The 21,872-nt window shown below is 42.8% G+C and overlaps 1 protein-coding gene across 1 annotated transcript; it reads left to right on the top strand.

The window, feature by feature from the left end:
* Positions 1-390: 390 nt before the first annotated feature.
* Positions 391-21,468, top strand: pard6b (par-6 partitioning defective 6 homolog beta (C. elegans)). Its single transcript, XM_056385394.1, has 3 exons — positions 391-782; positions 2,360-2,582; positions 17,474-21,468. Exons 1-3 carry the CDS (start codon positions 720-722, stop codon positions 18,403-18,405), a joined length of 1,218 nt encoding a protein of 405 aa, XP_056241369.1. The 5' UTR covers positions 391-719; the 3' UTR covers positions 18,406-21,468.
* The last annotated feature ends 404 nt before the right edge of the window (positions 21,469-21,872 follow it).

The following is a 21,872-nucleotide window of genomic DNA, read 5'->3' as shown; positions in this document are numbered from 1 at the left end:
TTGTTGTTTTTGTTTAGTATAATTCTGTTTGTTTTGCCTTGAGTTTCTAGAGGAGGTCTTTGTATAAACTTTTAGCTCCTTGTGTGTGTTTGTGTATACAGCATGAGAGCGTGCGTGTGCGTGTGTGTGTGTGTGAGTATCATACATTTTTATAGTAATTTTATGTTTTACCCTGCAGACAAACAAACAAATAAATAAATAAACGTCATCATGTCATAATGATTTCAGTTACAGTGACATTATGTGTGAATATTAAGGTGATCACATTCTGTCTAATGGGAGCTGGGAGGTACAGGGCTTTTATTTTGAAGTCAAGGGTGAGCGAAAGACAGAGGCTGCGTCTTTTACTTTGAAGTCTGTTGTCGCCAGCTCTCCAGGCACAGTGAGAGAGGGAGAGAGACGGAGACAGAGGTAGAGTCATAGGCAGAGGTAAAACACAGGCACGGTACGTAGTAGTTGTGTTGTAGCAGCGCTGGCATCAGCAACTATGAGAGGAGATAAGTCCACGGGCTGAGCTAGGCTGGCTGGCTGGCTGGCAGCCGTTGTCACATTCTTGGAGAGACAACACAACACGTCGGACGTCGAGAAGTCGCGGGACACTCCGTGTTACTGAAGAAATAACTGGTTTACACATTACGGATTTTGGATACACAGCGGCGGCGGCAGGAACAGGGCGAGTGTGTGAGTGGTTTGGCGGCAGGTCCCGCTGCTAGCGAAACATGAACAAAAACCACCGAGTGCCGAGCAACCGTTCTCTGAGTGCCGTGGAGGTGAAGAGCAAGGTGCATATGGAGACTTATTTGTCATGTTTACGTGCTGTATTTTGTAATCTCAACTCTGCTTGTGGTTATTATTCAGGCTAAATTAGCTTGCTAAGTGGCTTGATAGCAAGTTATGATATCGTACAAATTACATAGATATGAGCTAAAGCTTAACTAGCCAACACCGGTTCTGTTACTCTGACTAGCTCGCTGGTAGCTCGCCATATTTAAAACTTTGATGTAAAGCGTGGCGTAGCTCGATTTATAAGTCGATCCGATAAGTTTGTTAGCTAGCTAGTAAGTTTGTAGGTGGAGGTTATTGTCAGCTGACGCCACAGTGAGACACTGTCACCTGTCACAGCCTCCTCCGCCCCCCCACTCCTGCTCTCTCACCAAATACTGACTCAAAGTGTGGATGAAGTTTTCCTCTTGGCATAATCCAGTGGGACATTCACACAATTTTCAATACGTTTGTGTCAGATTAACCTGGTTTGATGTGTCAAAAGCTGCTTGTCATGTCATATTCCTGTGCGTACAGGTGTCATACGGCCTGCGACAGGCTCATGGCTCCTCCCGCCACAGACTGTCTGCCTCCTGCCTGTGGCACGATTACACACGTATGCTGAGGAATGGGCCCTGAGGCGCTGTTTGCTGCTCAAAACTAGTTTCTAGAGCTAGTTACATGTGTTGACACAAACTCTGGCCTATTTTTTGTGGCTCTGCCTCTTAAGTTTGTAACTGCTAACGTCACACAAAGTAACCATGTACTTATTATTTTTTACTTTTTTCAGCTGCGTCCCAAACTGAGCAGTTCCATGGTCATTTAAAAAGTTTTGTCTTCTCATGCTTTAATGCAAGTACTTACCAGAAACAGCCCTGGGACCATTATTTTCCCTAACCTGTAATTAATATGATCCTGTTTTGCACTAATGCATTAGATGACCAGTGTTCAGGCTGGCAGTGAATTGTAGATCATCATTTGTCAGCGCTGGGCAACAGTAACCACAACACTTGGTACTTGTCATCAACACCACCAATGGGACACTGTGCCCAAAATCAGGCATTTGCAGCCATTGATCGAGCCAGGCTGATTATGATGTTACTCAGAAGCCAGTGACGTGTTTTGTGGGGATACATGTGTGCTGTATTGTCTTTCTTACAACACCTGCATACCAATCGTTCTGTCAGGCAGCTTCATTAGACGGCACTGCTCGGTCTTAAACATTCTGCATCTGCAAACACAGAAAGATAGAGATGCACACGTCACAAAGTCTACATTAATAATTCACTACATGTGGTGTGTTTGAGCTTGTCCACATAGAGGACAGCTCTCTTACACACAGCCTACAGTGGTTTTGAAATCATGAAAGCTACCAGTGCAGCTTAGTGTGTGCTTATCAGTCACATCCTCAAATCTCAGACTCTTTGAAGAGATGTTCATTAATATTTCGTGCATACATTGTATGTATGCATTAGCGTTTTACTACATCTCAGGTTGTTTTTCTTTGGCTCTTAAATTAGACTCTTTTTCTTCATACCTATGTGTATATTTGTTTGTGCGATTGTGCTCACATGTATACCTGTGTGTCCCGTCCCAGTTTGGTGCAGAGTTTCGTCGGTTCTCTCTGGATCGGTCAAAGCCGGGCCGATTTGACGAGTTCTATGGCCTCCTGCAGCACGTGCATCGCATCCCCAACGTGGAGTTGTTGGTGGGCTACGCAGACGTGCACGGTGACCTGCTGCCCATCAACAATGATGACAACTACCACAAGGCCATCTCTACTGCCAGCCCTCTCCTCAGGCTGTTCCTACAGAGGAAAGGTAAGCACAGAGGAAGTGTTTGAACAAAGAGTTGAAATGTTTGTTAGGTCAGATCTGCTTTCATAGGAAAATTTAAACTAAGGTCTTTGAACAGAACAGTTTAGAAAGATGGGATAGGCTATGTTAGGCTTTGTTTATTTTGTCTAGATAATTAAAAAAGATAAAATTACGGTACTTTCCTTCTTAATTTATAGTCTGCACATTTCCTTTGTATTTTGTCCACATTGAGCTGTCATTGCAAACAAACTACTAAATCCCTTTGGTGTCCTTTTGGTGTCCTTTTGGTGTCCCACTTCTGAACCACATAGCTAAAGGTCTGCGACCTTACTGAGAAGCTGTGTTTACTTACAGATAAAATTTCACTGCAAAGGCTGAACAAAACTAAAAAAAAAAAGCTAATGTAAAGAGCAGCAAAGACTAAATGAATACTTGCAGGGCTTTTTTTCCCTTTTAAAATTCTCTCTGATCACCACTTACCAATCTGCCCAGGGGATACTCATCTAATTAAGAAGTTGTGTATTTTAGCACAGCAGTCACACAGGAGGCATATCTCTACTGTGTGACTGCTGACAGACAGTTTTAGGAAATCAGGGTTTCAAGTTCAACACATACACTTTCTGTATACAACTTATTACCAATGATTACAATACTGATTGTCCTGCTATTATAGTACATGGTATCATAGTAGCATAGCATAATTCACAGCAACCACAACTTATTCTGCCAGCCTCTGAAAAGATTAATGAATTGCTTACAGTGGGGTCCAAAAGTCATTCCCATCCAAAGTGAATGGGAAAGTGGTCTCAGACTCGGGCTGGGCGAAGAAGTTTTGTTTGCTGTAAATTTATGTTCATAACACTAGTTTTCTAGTCATTGTTTGCACATGTGTAGGGGTTGCATAAACTTCGACTGTTTTTGATTCCTGAAGTGCATCCTAACTAATGAGTTGCCGGGTGCGACCTGTTGAATGCAGGAGGGCTCCAGGGTCTGTCGGCTGTGGCAGGTCGGGCCGCACGCTCTGTTGTGTTTAAGCTGCCTCGCTGTGCCATATGACCCTATACAAGCTAAGCCACTTTGTCAGGAGGAGATTAGTGGGGTCACTGTGCAGCGCTGCATGGGACCATGTTTCAATTACATGCTCCAGACACTAGCCCCATGCTGGGCTCACTGCTGCTCACACGCACACACACGCACACACACACACAAAAAAACATGAAAACACAGTCATGCAGGCATCACACATCGGTCATGCACTCACACATACACTGCCTTGTAAAAAAAAAAAAAAGCTAGAACAAAGCCAGGAGACACACACTAACACTGATGCAGCCACAACCCCCTGCAGACCCCATTCCCCTCAGACCCTGGTTTCCCTCCTTATTTATCCCCCTCTCTCCCCCTGCTTCACCTTACTGCTAAGTAACAGTTGGTCCCAGCTTAAAAGGCTCTGCAGTGTGCAGATGCAGCAAATTGGCAGCTTATAAATCATTTATTATATATCTGCAGACACCGGTTATTATCTGTAGCGATGGCTCTATTGTGAGTTAATGGCTTGTCTATGTTGGGGCCAAGTGAGGTATGTCAGGCCTACTCAGAACATTTTCAACGCTGAACACTAAGCTCTGTTTTTGTTTATCAGGAAACTTTTTCCACATCTTTAAATCCTGTTCTCTTGGGGAACATAATGATTTTGTGTTGGAGAACTTGTTTTTGTGATAATTAGCTCTTCAGGCCCATGTTTGTTGTTATAGTGGTATCTGCACAAATGACCACCCAAAACCAAGAGGAGATTGTGTTTAATTAGGCAAGACAACTTCAAACTTGTTCATGTTATCAGCAGCATAGGAGGAATGTCATAGTGAAGGGACATGGGGTCATCGAGGGAGGGTCACACCTATGCAGCCCTCCCACAGTTTTCAGCTGTTGACTGCTGAGTAATCCCACTAAACCAGTTTGTGTTTACTACACCACAGTCCAGAGTTTCAGTCTTACAGTCACAGGCTGGATTATAATGCCATCAGACTACTACTCTGTCCTCCGAGACAGTAAATGATCGATTATGTAAATGTGTTAGATGGTCAGTAGTCTGATATGATGAGTTTGGTCATTATTGCGTAAGAGCCGGACTTCAGACAAGGCAGCAGTGTGGGCCAACGTTTGTTCCAACTCGGCCTTCATGGAATAGTACAGAGAAGTCTTATTACACTGATATCTGGGAAATGTGTTTGGAGCTGATAAAAACGAGGATTTCAGACAGAGTGTCTCAGTTGATATGATGACGGTTCGGTCCGTACGTGACTGAATCTAGGTTATGTATATCCCATGATAGGTGCTCTGTGGGTTTTGTTCATTCATTGGTGCGCAGCTGGTTTAATTGATGGATCGAGGGATGGATGTTAGGCTGTGAGTGTCTGTTGTTGTATTGTTGTGGTCTGGTTCTTGAATAATGGCCGCTTTGTTGTTGTTTCTGCATCAACGCTACATCACTGACCAGCCAGTACTGTCGTATTGTTTACTGCTGAAAAATGGGCTAAGTGTTTGAGTCCGTGTGGACGAGTCATTTTTTAAAAATTGCTTCAGCACACACCAGCAGAAGTCAGCAGCACTGGGTATCCCCTACGCCCCGCCCTCCACCCGTGAACAATATGTTGATGACTACCGAGCTGGCAGCGAGGTGTCCACTGTTTACCGGTTGCCATGGCAGCAATGAAGAGGCCCGTTCATAGGTGCATTAACAGTGCTGGAGTCTCTGTAAGGCTGATGAGAGATGCAAAGCATGCTGGGAGCAGTATTGCTAGCATTCAAACCTGAAAACACAAATTGCCTGTGATCAGTCTAAACTTCATCAGTGTGTCTGATGTTCTCGTGCAGCTGTAACTGGTGTGTGTGTGTGTGTGTGTGTGTGTGTGTGTGTCTGTGTGTGTCTGTGTGTGTGTGTGTGTGTGTGTGTGTGTGTGTGTGTGTGTGTGTGTGTGTGTGTGTGTGTGTGTGTGTGTGTGTGTGTGTGTCAGACACACTCCACCAACTATTTCTGTCCATAAACAGCACAACAATCAATCAGATCTGAATCATACCAAGCTCAGGCAGCACATTATGATCCCTGATAGCTGGGAGCTGTTAAGAGCTGTTTCCTGGTTCACACTGTTTTTGCTAAGCTCAGTGTAAGTGGAGAACTTGGTGGCCATTAGTCAGTGTCTGTCACTGTCGAAGACAAAACTGTCCACTGAGTAGTGTTGATGTTGGTTTCTCTTTGAAATGATGTATATTTTTGTCGTGTTATGTCAGTGACTGCTGTTTTTAAATGCTGACAAAGAGCAGCTTTAGTCAGCTGCTTGGAGACACTGTAGGGTATTATCAATGATGATGTCTGTTTCGTCTTGTTTTTGCTATTGACTGTTTTAATTCCATTACACATGTAAAACCCCAACTAGCGACAGGAGTCGAGAATTAGCAATAGCTATAAACTCACATTAGTTTCACACCCTGCTTTAAAACTATGTTGAATTGCATTGTCCCGATCTGAATAAATAAATGAATTAAACTAAACAAAACTAAACATGGCTGTTTCACATCTGGCCTTTTGCTACCCAGAGTCAGTCAGTCATTGTGTCAGTTGTTGTTCGTCCCAACTCCTTATTTTCCATGTAGCTTTGGATTGGAGTATTGTGATAATGTGATACTTAGCTTGAAATTATTATAAATTGGAAATGAAAACCATACACAAAATTATCTTTACAACAAAAATAATCTATCATAACAGCCCAACGGATACTGGATGTTTGAGGCCAGTACTAACAATCAATATATGGAGGTTTAGAAAATCTGATTGTGATATATCGACATAAAACAACAATCTTGATATGGCTCCCTTAGATTTGATTTACATTGGAAAAATTAACTTGTCCGTGATCTCTGGTGGAAAAATGATACAACGCCGACACACTATTAGATTACCTCAGGCACAGTTTGGTATTTCTTTACTGCATTGTGAAGAGGATCCTTATTAGCTTCTGCTGACACAGTTGCTTGTCTTCCTGGGGTATAGGAAATATAATGGGACAAGATCTATATATTAACAGTTATTAAAGAACAAAGGTTACAAGAGGAAATAAAATAAAACATACATTTTAAAATGGATACCACAGTCAGTGTAAAATAAGGCGACATAAATGTCTTTACATAACACCATAATAACTATATTATATATTTGACTTGTAGTTTGAAACTCTTTGGATCAGAGATTTGTTTAATGTAGATTGGTAAAAGGTTCCAGTCTGAGGAAACTCTGTGTACATCTTTCAAATAATCTGTTTTAGGTCTTGGAAGACATAACTGACTCTTCTTCAGTGTTCATGTTTTTGATTGGTATATTTAAGCTGAGCCCAAAAGAATTCATGTTTTCCAGAGAAAATGGCGTTCCTGGTTAACAACAGGATACTTGGATGAAGTCTGGCTTTGACAGGCAGCCAGGATAAAGTAGAATACATTAAGTCAATACTGGTGTGATATGTACAGTGCAGAGCTGGTCTAGCACCTCTGTTTTAATATCAGTCGATATAGTGGCCTGGCTGATTTTAGCGGTCTAGCTCTTGCTGACGTGTTTTACCGCCCCAAATATTCCAAGATTGATGTGATTGTGTGGAGCCATGTGCTTCACATATCCTCTTGTGTATTAGCACATACAGTAGATTGCAAAAAGGTTTGAGAAGAATCACGTCATTGCTCGTGAAAATGATGTGATATTGTCATGTAGGCCTGAAATGTTGAGCGTTGCATTTCAGGTAAAGTCTGTGTCTGTGAGACACACCCAAGTTTATGTTTGACGGGCTGTAGAGAGATTTTCCTGGGTTGACATCGTGTTTGCCTCTGTCTGTCATCCAGAACATCCACCAGCAGAGTTTCCAGACTGTCGTCCATGTGTAGGAATCAGCTTTTCAAGCAGTTTCTCCCAGGGTGTGGGTTTTGTTTGGTGACGCTGCTCATCGCTCTCACAGTTTCAGTCCTGAATGGCTCGCAACTCTTCACCAGTAAGGTAGAGGGGAAAGGTATGGAAAGGAACAGGAATGCTTGTATTTGCATATCCCAGCAGGGACTGCCTTAGTAAATAGTCACCAGTTCATGAGTCATTCAACCACAGAAAGGGAAACGTACAGTGTGAAAGGGCGACGCAGATAAAGTGTACCCAGCCTGCAAATCAAGCAGCAGAGCAGGATACCAGTGTACAATGTACTGAGTCTGTTAAGTAATGAAAGGGAGCATGCTGTAGGTGCACAGTGATGGAGATTGGGGGGGGGGGGTCACAGAGAGCCAGATGAAACCAGCAAGAAAAAGATTTGGATGAAAGAGACAAAGCATAAAACAAATCAGAATGAGCAACACAACATGTAAGGAAGGAGAGATTTATACAGCAGGCTTGAGATGAAAGGATTAAAGCATGAGAGACAAAGTGCTGGCAGGTGTAATGGATGACATTTTCCCCACGGAGCACAGGAGAGAAGTTTAGGAGCATGATCTGTGAAAATAGTAAAAATCATCCTTCCCTGTTTTGGATCTCAAGTTTCCCACAGAGCACGAATTATCCCCCTAGGATGCTGTATGCAATGAGCGAGGGAACGATGGATTCACAGCACTGGAGGAGGAATGCGTGGAGGAGGAACATGTCTTAGGCCCAGTAAGAGAGATGGAAGGATGAAAAGGGAGAGAGAGTAAACAGTATTAAAGAGGGAGTAATGTATAAGGCATTGTTTAGGCAAGGCATGTAATTAGAGATGTGGGGAAAGGAGAGGGAGTAGTGTAAGTGTGATAGGAATGCACCAAGAGGGAGAGAGAGAGAGAGAGAGAGGAGGATAGTGGGAATAGTATTAGTGAGGGAGGAATGCAGAGTGAGGCCCAAGCTGGGGAGGGTGGGAGAGAGAGAAAGAAAGAAATAAAGAGAGAGATGGAGGAAGAAGGGGGTGGGGGGGCATTTTGGGTGGAATGTGGCCAGGCTCTGATCACGTCTGCTGGCTAGATTAGACAGGACAGCAGGCCGGACTAGACCCCTCAGCCGCAGAGCTGGGCTCAAATCTGCAAGGGGTGTAGATGGACCGAGAAAGAGAAGGGTGAACGGTCGAGAACGCGTGAAAGAAAGAGGAGAGCCAGAGAACATTTAAGACCAGAGAGAGCACACAGCCAGGCAAGCTAAAAACCTTACCCTCTACCCTTTGAAACGTGGCTGAATAAGACTTAACGCAGGCCGCAGCAACATGGAGGGAGGGTGGCAAAGATGGGGGGGGGGGGAGACGACACACACTGTGGTAGGCCAGGCTCTCTGTTATAAAGAGTCAGAATTTCTCAGCTTAGAGCTGGTTAGGGAAGATGAATGGATAGAGGGAGGGAAGGAAATGGACTTTGGAAATGAACTTTGCCTGCTTGTCATAAATGCTAGCTGATATGTTGCCAGTTGTTGGAGAAAACTTAAGACTGTCTCAATGAGTGGAAACAAAGACCCTGCTGTACAAGACCAAGGGTGGCAGATTTTTCTCAGCAAGGTGACCGACGTAAAATCTTTTTTTTGTATTTAAAAATAAAAATCATGGATTCAAGAAAAGAAAAGATGGCAGTTGGTTTCCACCCAAAAAATATCAAAGAAGGAAATCACTGATGGCAGTAACAGAGTTTTATGATACTTTAGATTGTGATCATGTGTTGTATCTTGTTTATTTTGGCTCATGAGCACTATTTCATGCTGATTTTTAATTAAAAGGCATTCTTTCTGTCCCTTGTGCCGCAGTGATACTGATATGAAGCATGATAAATCATGTGCTTATCTGTGAGTTTCTGTCAGCGCTCCATTCCAGCATATTTACCCTGGCTAGCCACGCACCAGTCAGCAGGCTCTGACATGTTACTCCTACTCCAAACACTGTTGCCTAACTACTGCCACTGTTTTTATTTTATTTGCTCCTCATCCATCCTACATGCAGAGTTAAAACAACACTCACATGCCCATGTGTACATTGAAAGGGTTATTGGTTGCTGTAATAGCTTCCTGTCCATGTGGGCTGTAATGATTCTAATGGAAGTATTTATCAAGGACAGATTCTAAGTTATGAATTTGAATCTTTGAACGACACGGCAATACAAGATTTATCTGGCATATTTAAGCTAAGATCAGGATATGTTGACTTAACGCTGCCCTTTAAAATGTGCACTGATAGGTGCTTTTCTCACAGCAGACAGTTTGACTTATCATAGTGAGAAAAGGTGATACTCATAACATTAATAGTGGCTGCCTTGTTTTTAAGTGTCCTAAGCCATAACAGTCTGACAGTGCACAATACCAAGACTAAAAAAATCTGTCCTACGTATTGAACTTGAATGCAGTGGTGTATTTTCTTAAAGTTTTTCCATCGCTGACACTACTGTGCAGTCACCTTGGCAACGAGAAACTCGCCTCATTGGCCAGATCTAACCACAGGTGGCTGTGTTGTCTTCCAGGGTCAGATGGTGAAGGCAGGACAGGGCCAGAAGTACAGAGTCCCCCGACTCGCACCCCCGCTCAAGTAAAGTCTCTATTCAGACGCATGAGTGACAGGCTTGTGAGGCTAGACCCGGGCTCCCCCAGCCCACGTGTCTGCTCCTCCCTCCCTTCCTCTCCTCCGTCCTCCCCGACGTCTAGTCATTCCTCCCCCTTCTCCTCATGGAGGCTACATGTAGCAGGGCTGCGTAGAAGGCTCGGTTTTTCAGACCCAGATCTGGCGGCCATACCCAAGACTCCGCCTCCTTCATGTAACCCGATACTGATATCTACACCCCCAAATGACCTGCCCCTGTCCCCTACCTTGCCTTGTCCCAAGCTCAAATCCAGCCTCAGCCCCAGACGCGTCCCTGCTCCTAGCTACCCTGAGTCCAAGCTCCAGCTATAGTCCCTCCATTACCAGTCTGTGTGCCTGATGCTGATTCCTGGCAGCATGTCCCGGTCATCGAGTCACAAGACAAACCTTTGTTTCCCTACCAGATGCTACATCTACGGTCCCAGTGCTGGCCTCAAAGGACCACTGAGTCCTGTGCTCGATTGACCAGTGGTAGCAGCTTTAAAAAACACAGCATCGAGAGGACAGACAGAGAGAGAGAGAGAAAGAGAAAGTGAAGGATAATGGAGGCAGAAAGAGGAGAATCTGCAAGACCAAGAGGGACAAACAGAGGTGGAGATGCAGAAAAGGCTCCTGCAGAGAGACTGAAGGACAGATTGAGTAAAAGGTGCAGGGGGGGGGTATATTGAAGGGTGAGGTGGAGAAGAGGTATTGCAGGAAGAAGAGAGGTGTCTATGTCAGCACAAAAGAAATTGATGGAATTGCTTCATACCGCAGTGACGAGATGCAAACATGCACCTAGAAAAGTGCTGTATATGAGTGTCGACTGGCAGATAAAATGTGTCCGCTCTGACCTGTGGAAAGCAGCGCTAATTGTTCATTACATACTACTACATTAAAGCTGGGTTTCCCCTACAGTATAGATTTTAGTTTCAGTGTTTTTTGATAAATGGCTCATGTCAGGACAGAGTAATAAAGCGGGACTGATGAGTATAACGGAGAATTCATGAGTGAGATTATATGAGGAGGCCTAGAGACAGACTAATGTTCACGCCTGGCCTTTTCAATTATGGATTTAATAAGTAATTCTTCAAATTGGCAGCTCAGCTACATATCAAGGCTTTGTCTTTGCCTTAGCTTGCCTCTGCAGGTCTCTACAGCATCTCCCTTTCCCAGACACCTCACTCACATCGGCACACTGGATAGTCTGTTTTCTTGCTGTCCCTATTACGTCCTTTCCTCTCAGCACTCTCCCTTTGACCCAACTCCTTCCATTTCTTTCTCCCTCTCTTATCAGCAGCATTAAGGCACTTTTATCTGGGCTGTGCCAGGGAGTTATGCTCACCACACCAGGAATAGTAACCCTCCGGGAATTTACTCCTTTGAAAGTTTTTTTATCACCTCCTCTCTTTTCCTTTCTTCTCTCTCTCTCTTTCTCCTCTGTGTGTATTTGCTGTGTATTTCTGTCTCTCCTGCCTCTTTCACATCTTTTGTTTTACTCCACCCCTGGTTTTTCTCAGCTGCACAAGTTCACACACACACACACACACACACACACACACACACTCCTCCTCCTCCCCCTCTTGTATCGTTCTGTGTCAGGAACACCGTGGCACCGGCTGTGCAGTGAACGTCCAGGCTTGTCATCAACAAACCTGACTGTTTCCAGAACACCACAACCTTCAACTGCCTGTCTTTGTCTCTGAGTTTTTCTTACTCTGACTTTGAGACGTGTTTTATGTTCGGATACTGAAGACTGGTTTCATTGAAGTGGTCTTTTGCTTTTAGCACTTTGTCTCCGTAGATTAATACTGTGTTCTGTGACCTTGTTCATAATGTTTCATCTGTCACTGTATATCTATATTATATAAACCTAGTGGTAGCTGCATTAGTGGTGAATTGTTGTATCACACAATAAAGATTCTACTTTTGCATCCTATCACTTTTAGAGCAGCCTCATAAAGAGGTAGTACAGTAGTATAACTTAAAGTACTAGTGGTAGTGATAGTGGTAGTACTATGACTGTCACATGGCTGCTTCCTGACTGCGTAGTTTCACCTGGACACAGTATCAGGTTTTCCCCTCACACAGCTGCTGGGACAAGTACCAGGAAATAATGGATCGTTGGTGTCATCGTTGTCGTCAGGAGTCATTACATTACAAGGAAGTCCAAAGCCTTGTCATCCTGTACAGTCATAATTGTAACACCGTGTAACCAGAGGTGTAGTGGTTACTGGACAAGTGGGTGTAATGAGAGTGTGGGAGCATATGCAAGCACAAAAAGGCTGCAGCTCTTCAGAAGTACACTCATTTAATACTAGTTGTGTATATATATATTTTCAATTTTTAGACCGTACAAAAACACTTTTCTGGGTTTAAAGAAAAAAACATATTTTCTGTACTTTTTTTTTTTTCGTGGTCAAGATAAATGGTTAGTGTCCCGGAGAAGATATAATGGTGTCAGTGGCTGTGGCGTGTTATGAATGCCTGCACATTCCACTTATTCTGAGCCATTAACATTGGCTGTTTTAAAGAAAGAGTCCAGAGTTTGAGCGTGATGCATCCAGAGTGTGTGGAGAATAAAGCACTGAGGGAGATGATGTGTTCAACCAATCCACGCCAGCTCACACAAGTGGTTTCCTTAGGCACAGTTGTCTTGGTGTCTTCAATGTCACGATGGAGATGCATTAGTTGTTTGCCCCACGTGTGTGCTTACGTGTAATGTGTGTGTTAGCTACATAGTACAGAGAAGAAACTAAGCAACTCCCTGTGTGTCCTCACTTGTGACGATGTGTTGCTGGGTTGTCATTTTCTCCTCCGCTGCTTCGCTTCCTTTGCTCCTCACTGACTCCATTCACAGTGTGGGAAATCAAAGCAGCCATTGCATAGCTGGAATACCTAACCTGTGCAGAGCCATGGCAAGTGCATGGTTGAAGATTATGTTTTCTATTCAGGGTTTGTGAATAATGCCTGAAGTATGAGCTCTGATTCTGATGCACTGCAGGTGCATCTTATGTCATGGTTTTTGAGGAGAAGAGCAGCTTTAGCAAAGGCAACCGACAGAGCTAGTTTGGAGATAAACACTGGATTCTACATTTTCCATAACGCAACCAATAGCATCTTCTCATTCAATCCTACCTTCCTGTTAAACACTGACTTCCTTAAATGCACATTTGTAACATCAGTTTATGGAAAAATCACAACCCCAAGCTGACATTACCCTAATGATATCATTATGACATAATCAGGGGTTATTTTCTTCCACTTGATAAAACTCCTCCACAGTCACAGGATACATTAAACAGCTGTTTTTCATAGGCTGTGTCATACTATCCACGTCAAGTTAATTGACAGTTTGCTAAACCCCTACTGTAGTAAGAGTGTTTGTTAGTCTGTGTATGAAGGGCTTTTGGAGGATGCTTTTTTTCTTCTTCTTTTTTTATCCCTCTCCAAATCCAAAAATAGAGTCCAAAGCTGTCCTCATAAAAAAAAAAAAAAAAATGACATGAAAAATTAATGACCTGTATAATCGTTTGGTTGGAGGACTTCTTTCACTAAACATAATGAGTGCTCTCATGTAAGCTACAAACATTAGCATATCTGGCTAACTAGCTTACTACCTTCAGTCATAACTTAATGCTAACTTTGTGCCTGGACATGTGGCTTTAGCCTCAGTCTTTTCGCCATCAAGTTTTATTTTATACTTTTTTTTTTTTTTTTTATAACTTTTACTTTTTTTAGCCATCAAGTTTATATTTAAGACCAGGAATTAAAAAGAAATTTTCAGTAGTAAATCTGCTATAGTAATTATAATAGAGGTGGGACTTTGGCGGAGTACAGTGACACAAGTTCTCTTCATGTCTGCATTGATTTGTTAAAATTCAGTCTATAGATGTTAAAAGAGTTGAAACAGCAGCCTTGTGATAAATATCCTCTTAAAATCTGGGCATTTTACAACTTTTCTATCTCCTTCTGTCATAGTTGACCTCTGACTGTTTTCATTAATCATTGGCCGAGCCAGCTGCATACCTGTACACTCTTTGGCTGCTGCATACCTTAGTCATGCTTCATGTGTTTACTGAGCACTGAGGGGAATAAAAGTGGTGTTGTATATGCACTACATGTTCAAACCCACACAACAGCAGATACAAAACAAAAAAACGGAATAGCTTAAATAAAGTGATGGACAATTTAGACTTATAATAATCATAAGACTCAGTCATTTTGTCGTTTTAGCCACGTAGCTTCTTCAGTGGCTCTTGTTGAGATGTCTCGGTCCTGTTTCCATGCTGAGGTCAGATTCTCTGGTTAAAAGTGTTGTCTTTCCCGACCTAATACATAGACATTAATAACCAACCCCATTCTTTTAAAGCCTGGTAGCAGGTTGTTGGCCATTCACTATAATGGACCACAAACGGTCTCCATTCTGCTCTAGCTGGTTGTTATTATTGCACTGTTGGTTTAATGGATAGACCACTGATAGTGCTCTGATATTCCCATAATGCAACAGAGGTCGAACCTTTGGTGTACATGCACATCTGTCAGGTCCTGCAAAAGACGTATCTCTATCACACAATGAGTTATAAGTGGCTCCGACTGACCAGAATAAATTGATAATAGGCAGTCTGATTTAAAAACCTGGGCAGATTTTAGAATTACTTAAAATGAAATGTTTGCAACTACTTGACCACAACCTTGACAGGATTAAGGAAGAGGATGGATGAATGGGCAGATACATGTATCATAAACATAGTGTTGGTTGTTTTGGGGATTTTGTCATTAAAAGGGTTGTTTGTGGTGTTTCTATGTAAAGTAACAGCCATTTAGCTAAAGCACAGAAGAGTGTTGTGCATTGAATATTTTATATGTCAGTATCACTGGGACAGTGGGGTGGTATTATTCTCAAGTCTTGTGTTTAAATTAAACAAATGGAAACAAAAGAAGGTCATTTGTACTTTCAAACAAGGAACTGTGTGTGTGTGTGTGTGTGTGTGTGTGTGTGTGTGTGTGTGTGTGTGTGTGTGTGTGTGTGTTTATGTTGAGAGTTGCCTGTAGGCCTTTGTAGCCAATTAGACTGAGAGCTTTGCTTGTGTGCTCTAATGAGCTATAATGCAGCTATGGTTTTTCGGGGTATTGGGTTTCTCTGTGCTGCTCTTCATTAGAGCTTGGGCATCATCACTAACCACAGATAAACCGTATAGACACCCATGTACTCTCTGTTTGTGTGTGTGTTTAACTGAACTCCTGCGCTTGCATATGTTTGCATATGTTGTGTGTAGAGTTACACATGCTGTAATCAAGATACATGCTTATATCATTTGACACCAGAACAGCATCTCTTCGCTGTGTGTGTATTTGAGTGGCCCCCGAGGGGCCGTCACGTTCTTTTTTCCTGAACTATAACTCTATTGTCAGGTCTGACTATTCACATGCTGGAGATGGAGGGATGGTTTAGATGAAAGAAAAAAGCCTAGAAAGAGTGAAATGAGATGTGGAGGGTTGCCTCCTCCTATGCATGATTGCACTGCAAGAGCAACCCTTGTGTCAGTGATGGAGGGAGGTGTGTGTGTGTGTGTGTGTGTGTGTGTGTGTGTGTGTGTGTGTGTGTGTGTGTGTGTGTGTGTGTGTGTGTGTGTGTGTGTGTGTGTGTGTGTGTGTGTGTGTGTGTGTGTGTGTGTGTGTGTGTGTGTGTGTGTGTGTGTGTGTCCTCTCTGCTCCTTTTTATGGCCCTGTTTATGAATGTGGCAAGACATAAACTGTTTAAGCATTTCGACCTCACACACTCTTGTGAGGATATTGTTGCTATTGTTGCTATGTGTAGTTGGCCTGTAAGGTCAGGGCTGGCAAAGATATAGCAAATGTTATACACTAGACTCGTGCCTCATGGGAACTGAAATGCGAGACTGCTGCTCTTTCTTGGGACAATTGATCCTTTGTTTTGGTTTTAGGGATGGAGAGGGGAGTGGTGAGGTGCTTACCTGTCAGAACCTGAGAGCTGGAATCTTTATCAGCCACCTGAGTGGATGTTTTCCCAGATTACTCACACACACTCAGAGGGAGAGTCAAACAGGAGGGGGAGAAGTATTCAGTGTAAGATTGCCAGAGCTTTATTTATAGAGCACTTTCATCTAAAAACAGAGATTTCAAAGTGCTGCTAAAACAGCAAGAAGTGAAAAGTTTAGGCCATTTTCAGATGAAAGATGTTAAAAATAAAACCAGAACGTGACAAAAAAAGAAATTGAAAGTCAAGTTAATGTTTAGCAACTTATATTATGCTGGTTAACTATTACAGAGCCAAGGTCCAGGTTTTCCCTCCCTCACCTGGCCAGCCCTTGGCTAGTGTTAATGTGAACCACTGGGGGTTGAAGTCTATAGTAGCTTGACAGTGTACACACTTCCACCTCAAAATGTACATAACAAAGGACACAGTTCTGTGGTATCCCAGTGGCTCACGCAGCTAAAATCCGACCATAATATTCTCGGTTCAAATGTGACCTTTCTGGCCTGTCAGAACTACTCTGTCTCTCATCTGCGAGTGGTGATGCCAAAAAATCTTTAAAGGAGTAGTTCAGAATTTGGGAAAATAGTCTCATCTCGCTTTTTTTGCTGAGAGTTAGACGCAAGGATTGATACCACTCCCATATCTGTGTTAAACATGAAGTTACAGCCAGGAGAGAGTAAGCTAGGATAAGATATGGGACCTTTAATGGACAGTTATTATCATCATCTAACTAGTCCTTTAAAAGTTGTTGCTCATGACTTTTTGTCCTTTATTTAGCAGTAATGTCATAGTTGGATACAGCATAAAAAAATGTATCTAAGAATGAGAGTAGACAACTCACATAGACAATCTATGACACCAACCATATGCTCATTAAATCTATAATACAGCATCCCTGCGCACCATATGTAGGCTAATTTGTGGGTGGCAGCATGTCAAAGAGTGCTGATGAAGGACTGTGAGTGGGACTGGGCGCCCGTTTGGCTGCTATGGCATTTTGCATCAGTTTGACCTGAGGGGAGTTCTGGGGATCGGTTTCTTGTCTGTGTTCAGCACAGATCACCTGCAGCGAAACCTGAGGCTCAGAGCTGCTCTATTGCAGAGCATTATTCATTCTTCTGAAACTACATGATGCAACAGACTGTCAGCCTGAATAACCACTTGATGTGTAATGAGCTCAGAATGATATTAATCGAAAATTAACCAGCTTTTGTCAACATCCTCTTTGTTTCTCTCTTCCTCTTCTTTCTGCCACCGTTTCCCCTTTTTGTCTTCTTCTTCTCTTTCTCTGCTTCCTCCATCTTTTTATTTTGCAGAGGAAGCTGATTACACAACGTTTGGCACCGACTCGCTGACCAGGAAGAAAAACACAGTGCTTTCTGCGGTTCTTCTGCGGCCTGACACCAACAGGAAAAAACCTCCGGTCATTATCAGCCTCCCTAAGGACTTTCGCCCCGTCTCCTCCATCATCGATGTGGACATCCTCCCTGAGACGCACCGACGTGTTCGCCTGTACAAGCACGGCCAGGAAAAACCACTGGGCTTCTACATCCGCGATGGCTCCAGTGTGCGGGTCACTCCGCAGGGCCTGGAGAAGGTCCCCGGGATATTCATCTCTCGCATGGTGCCTGGCGGGCTGGCGGAGAGCACCGGCCTGCTAGCAGTCAACGACGAGGTGCTGGAGGTGAATGGTATCGAGGTGGCTGGGAAGTCTCTGGACCAGGTGACGGACATGATGATCGCCAACAGCCACAACCTCATCATCACCGTCAAGCCCGCCAACCAGCGGAACAATGTTGTTCGCAGTGGAGGAGGCGGTGCGGCGTCTGGCAGCTCGGGACGCTCGTCAGACAGCGGCGCCAGCTTCTATGGCTACTCATCACAAGGTGGGGTCGGTGCCGCAGCCTCCATGCCGTCGCACATCATCCAGAACTTCCCCGTTGGGGAACTGGAGAGCGACGAGGAAGATGAGGACCTGGTGATCGAGGCAGGAGGCGAGGCCGAGCCGATCAGACGCACCCCTTCCAACTACAGCATGCCCTCGCTGCCTCGGTACGAGCCGCACCTCAACCTCCGCACTACCACCACATCCGCCTCCGCCCATTCCATCAACGCCAATGGGACGCTGCCAGCCAGCGGCAGCAGCGGATCACTAAGCTACGCCAATGCCACTTCGTCCACGCCATCGCCAGACAGAGCGATGGAGAGGCGGAGTCTGGAGGAAGATGGCACTGTTATAACTCTATAGACTGAGCATTCACGCACTAAACACTGGAAACCAGACAGAGACAGACACTCAAATACTTCCACACACACTCGGGGAGTCATGGACCGGCAAATCCAACACAGGGACAGTGACTGCACCTGAGAAGCACAACGATGTGTGTACATATTAAATCTTAACATGACGCTGACACCTAAATGTTTGTACATGCTAACATTTCTACATCAAACACTGCACCCCATACCTTGCTCCTCCTCATGCCAATTACCATGCATGTGTGCCATAGTGGTGACCCCCCCCCCCTGAGTTCTGCAGGCACTAAACTTCCACTAGAGGGCAGAAATGAGACGCTCTATCTTCCCCCATTCCTTCTCATCAGTCCCATAAATAGATGAAGGTAGACGTCCTGTGAACAAGTCACACCCCATTAGAAACACACAGTGAAGCAGGATTTTAGCTCAAGCAAGTGTTGACAATCTGTGCTGTTTTTTTGTTTGTTTTTTTGCCTTGTCACCCCACAAACCCCTACCCCTGCACCACAGTACGACCACCTGCCTTCCACACTCCCCTTCCCCCAGGTGACCACAGCATGCGATTGGTAACAGTTGCGGTACTTCCCTCAGAATTCAGTACCACAGCGTTAGACCAGATGCTGAGATCTGCAATAAAACAGTAGTTTTTATTCGAGGACAAACCACTTTAAAAACAAGTCTGGGCTCTTTGTGTCGGCTCAGATGCTTTTAACCACTGTTTTTTAGCTGTGTTTCCTCTTTACCTGCTGTGTTAATGACTGACTGAAAGGTTGATGATTTTTAATAATTCTTGGGAGCAACTTCTATTTTGAAAATCCCTTTACCATTAGGCCTGATATTATTTTTGTTTTTTTTCTTCTGTTTCTTTTATATACAATTCTTGTATCTCACAGGTGACTCCACGACCATGTCTGACCAAGTTGCAAGTCACTTCCATAATATTGCTCCTACCTGGGAATGGGACATCTTTTCAAATTAATATCCTTCATATTGCACTCCCTCTCCTTTCCATGACAAGGGCTATTTCCCCTGCTGCATGTGTACAAATGAGAAAATGTGAATGTGATTTAATTTTTGTTGTTTGTTTGTTCCCTCCCTCCCTCTTCGTTCTTCCTGGACCACAACTCAATATATCTAATCACAGTGCTGTACAGTACACTCATCTCTTTTGTTTTCTTGGCCAGGCCGTGAGTTCACTTGGATGTGTCCTGAGACATTCACATATGAAAAGTGTTCTCTCCAGTATTTCTGCACCATTTCACAGTTAATGAGACACTATTAGAAAATGTAACTGAATTCAGAATATGTTCTAACTATTGACTTTGGGCCTAAATGGCACATCAATAGCTGGACTGTAACACTATTAGCAAATACAACCACTGGGATGAGTTGAAATGAGGGGCACATACAGTGACAACAGAGAAACTGCCTGTATCTTAAAATAAACCCCAGTCAGGTTGAGTCATATTGAAACAAACCCACATGCAGACGCACTGGTTGCAACTGATTCACTCTCTGTATTTGTTAAAGGTGAGGCAGGTCTGCCCTTATGTACAGCATGTCTTGGTCCTGAGCTGCATTTAGCATTTCAATTGGAGCTGTTGCTTACATGAAAAGTTCCTAACAAGGCCGTAACGAACTTCCTCTGATAGATTCAACTAAAGTTTAAAAAATCTTCATAATTCATTGTTGTTTTTTTTCCTTCACAGCTGCAGTTGGAAACAATTTTAAACATTACCTACCTACCAAGTTAATCTGAACTCACCAACAAATTCTCATTGTGCAGCTTTAAATTGTATTTGTGGGATTATTTATTTTTGGCACTTAACTCCAATTGATTTGCTGATGAAATCACTCGGAAATGTGTGTTCCACAGACGGAAGTAGTCCTGGCTCAGTTTTAGTTCCTGTTCTTGAAGTGGACCCATAGATAGCACTTATTGGAAGTAAAATATCCATTACCGTTACATACTGCTGTTAACTGCCTCTCTGAAGTGAGAGCAGATGGTCTATTATTTCTCTTATTGATTTTTAGCATTTGCTTTCCTGTTAAAAGTGATAACATTGACCTAAGCTTGGTTTTTTTTTTCTCGCTCACTAAAACATCATGGACACACACACACACACACACACACACACACAGACTCTTTCAATAATGTTTATTGGTTTCATCTGAGCCAATGTGCACTTGTACATTCATACGGATCAGCATCACACTAATATTTATCATGTTTTAGTTCTGTTTGTTGTTGAGTATCTGATGAGCAGCATGATCAGGCAGTGAATATCCATGACTGGAAACCAACACACATATTGTGTCTATTGTATTTCAAGCTAACATGTACAACGTACTGTCTATTTTGGCCTTTTATATTACAGCAGGTGATGGTGGGCTTCTGTCTTCTTTCATTTCCCAACATTAAACACAATGATGAGTGGTACTCTGAATGGAAGATTTTTAGAAATCAATGTTAATTTATTTTCTTTATCTCTTTAACTTTACTACAGGACACTGGGATTGTAACCACGGCAACATTTTTATTTATTCTCTAATCATATGTCTGTCTTTCTTTGTACACATTTTATGACTTTATTTTTATAACTGATATGTTTTGGTGTATTCATGATTGTTGTTTTGGTCATAAATCTCATGGTACAGTAGATGTTATTGCCCATCAGTAGGTGACAGGAAAATCTGTACAAGACGTGACACTATAATTATTTTTTTCCATACTGTGAATATCATCGTTTTGTGGGAGAAAAACAGTTGTATCAGCACAACCTCAGAACAGGCTACATGTTTTGAGTCCGATTATTATTTTTTTTTCCTTTTTAAGTGATTGAGCAATGATTTTTGCTTGCCAGATAAATCCTATGGTATAGATTTGTAATGAAGATTGTCAGTATTTTCATATCGATGCTATATATGATGTACATTTTTATCACATTTAATGAAAAATGTTTTAAGATTCAACTGGAGATGTATGAATAAATAGATGTACACCTGTAATTTCTGATTGAAGGAGCTGGATAAAATAAACTAATATGTAGCAATCGCCACTGTCTTGGTGTATGTCGGTGAGTGGAGACAGGTGTGGTATTACTGTACCTGTCCTTAGTTAGCACATGAAGTATATATACTGTAGAGGGGGTTCCCAGCAAAAAGGGAGATCATTTATTTTCACTATAATTTCTTCCATAAATAAATAACACAATGACAGAATGTATGACTATTTCAGTCATGGGTTTCAAACACTTTCTGTAATAAAACATCTGTTTCTGAAGGTTTCATTCACTTTGTGTGTCGTGGGTGTCTTGAAAGGTTTTTATGAATAAAATCTATTATTATTATTATTATTATTATTATTATTATTATTATTATTATTAGTTAAAATCTTATTAGATTGGGGACCCTGGTGAAAAAGTTTGAGATCCACTGCAGTCGTACATTCATTCATGG

The sequence above is a fragment of the Seriola aureovittata genome, chromosome 9 (assembly GCF_021018895.1).
Source record: "Seriola aureovittata isolate HTS-2021-v1 ecotype China chromosome 9, ASM2101889v1, whole genome shotgun sequence".
Lineage (NCBI taxonomy): Eukaryota > Metazoa > Chordata > Actinopteri > Carangiformes > Carangidae > Seriola > Seriola aureovittata.
This window is presented reverse-complemented; position numbering and strand designations above follow the sequence as displayed.

Bases quoted from the DNA above. Each gene is read 5' to 3' on its own strand.
- pard6b (XM_056385394.1), top strand. From the start codon at position 720: ATGAACAAAAACCACCGAGTGCCGAGCAACCGTTCTCTGAGTGCCGTG. The intron at 783-2,359 runs GTGCATATGGAG...GTCCCGTCCCAG, and splicing joins CCGTGGAGGTGAAGAGCAAG to TTTGGTGCAGAGTTTCGTCG. The intron at 2,583-17,473 runs GTAAGCACAGAG...TTTATTTTGCAG, and splicing joins GCTGTTCCTACAGAGGAAAG to AGGAAGCTGATTACACAACG.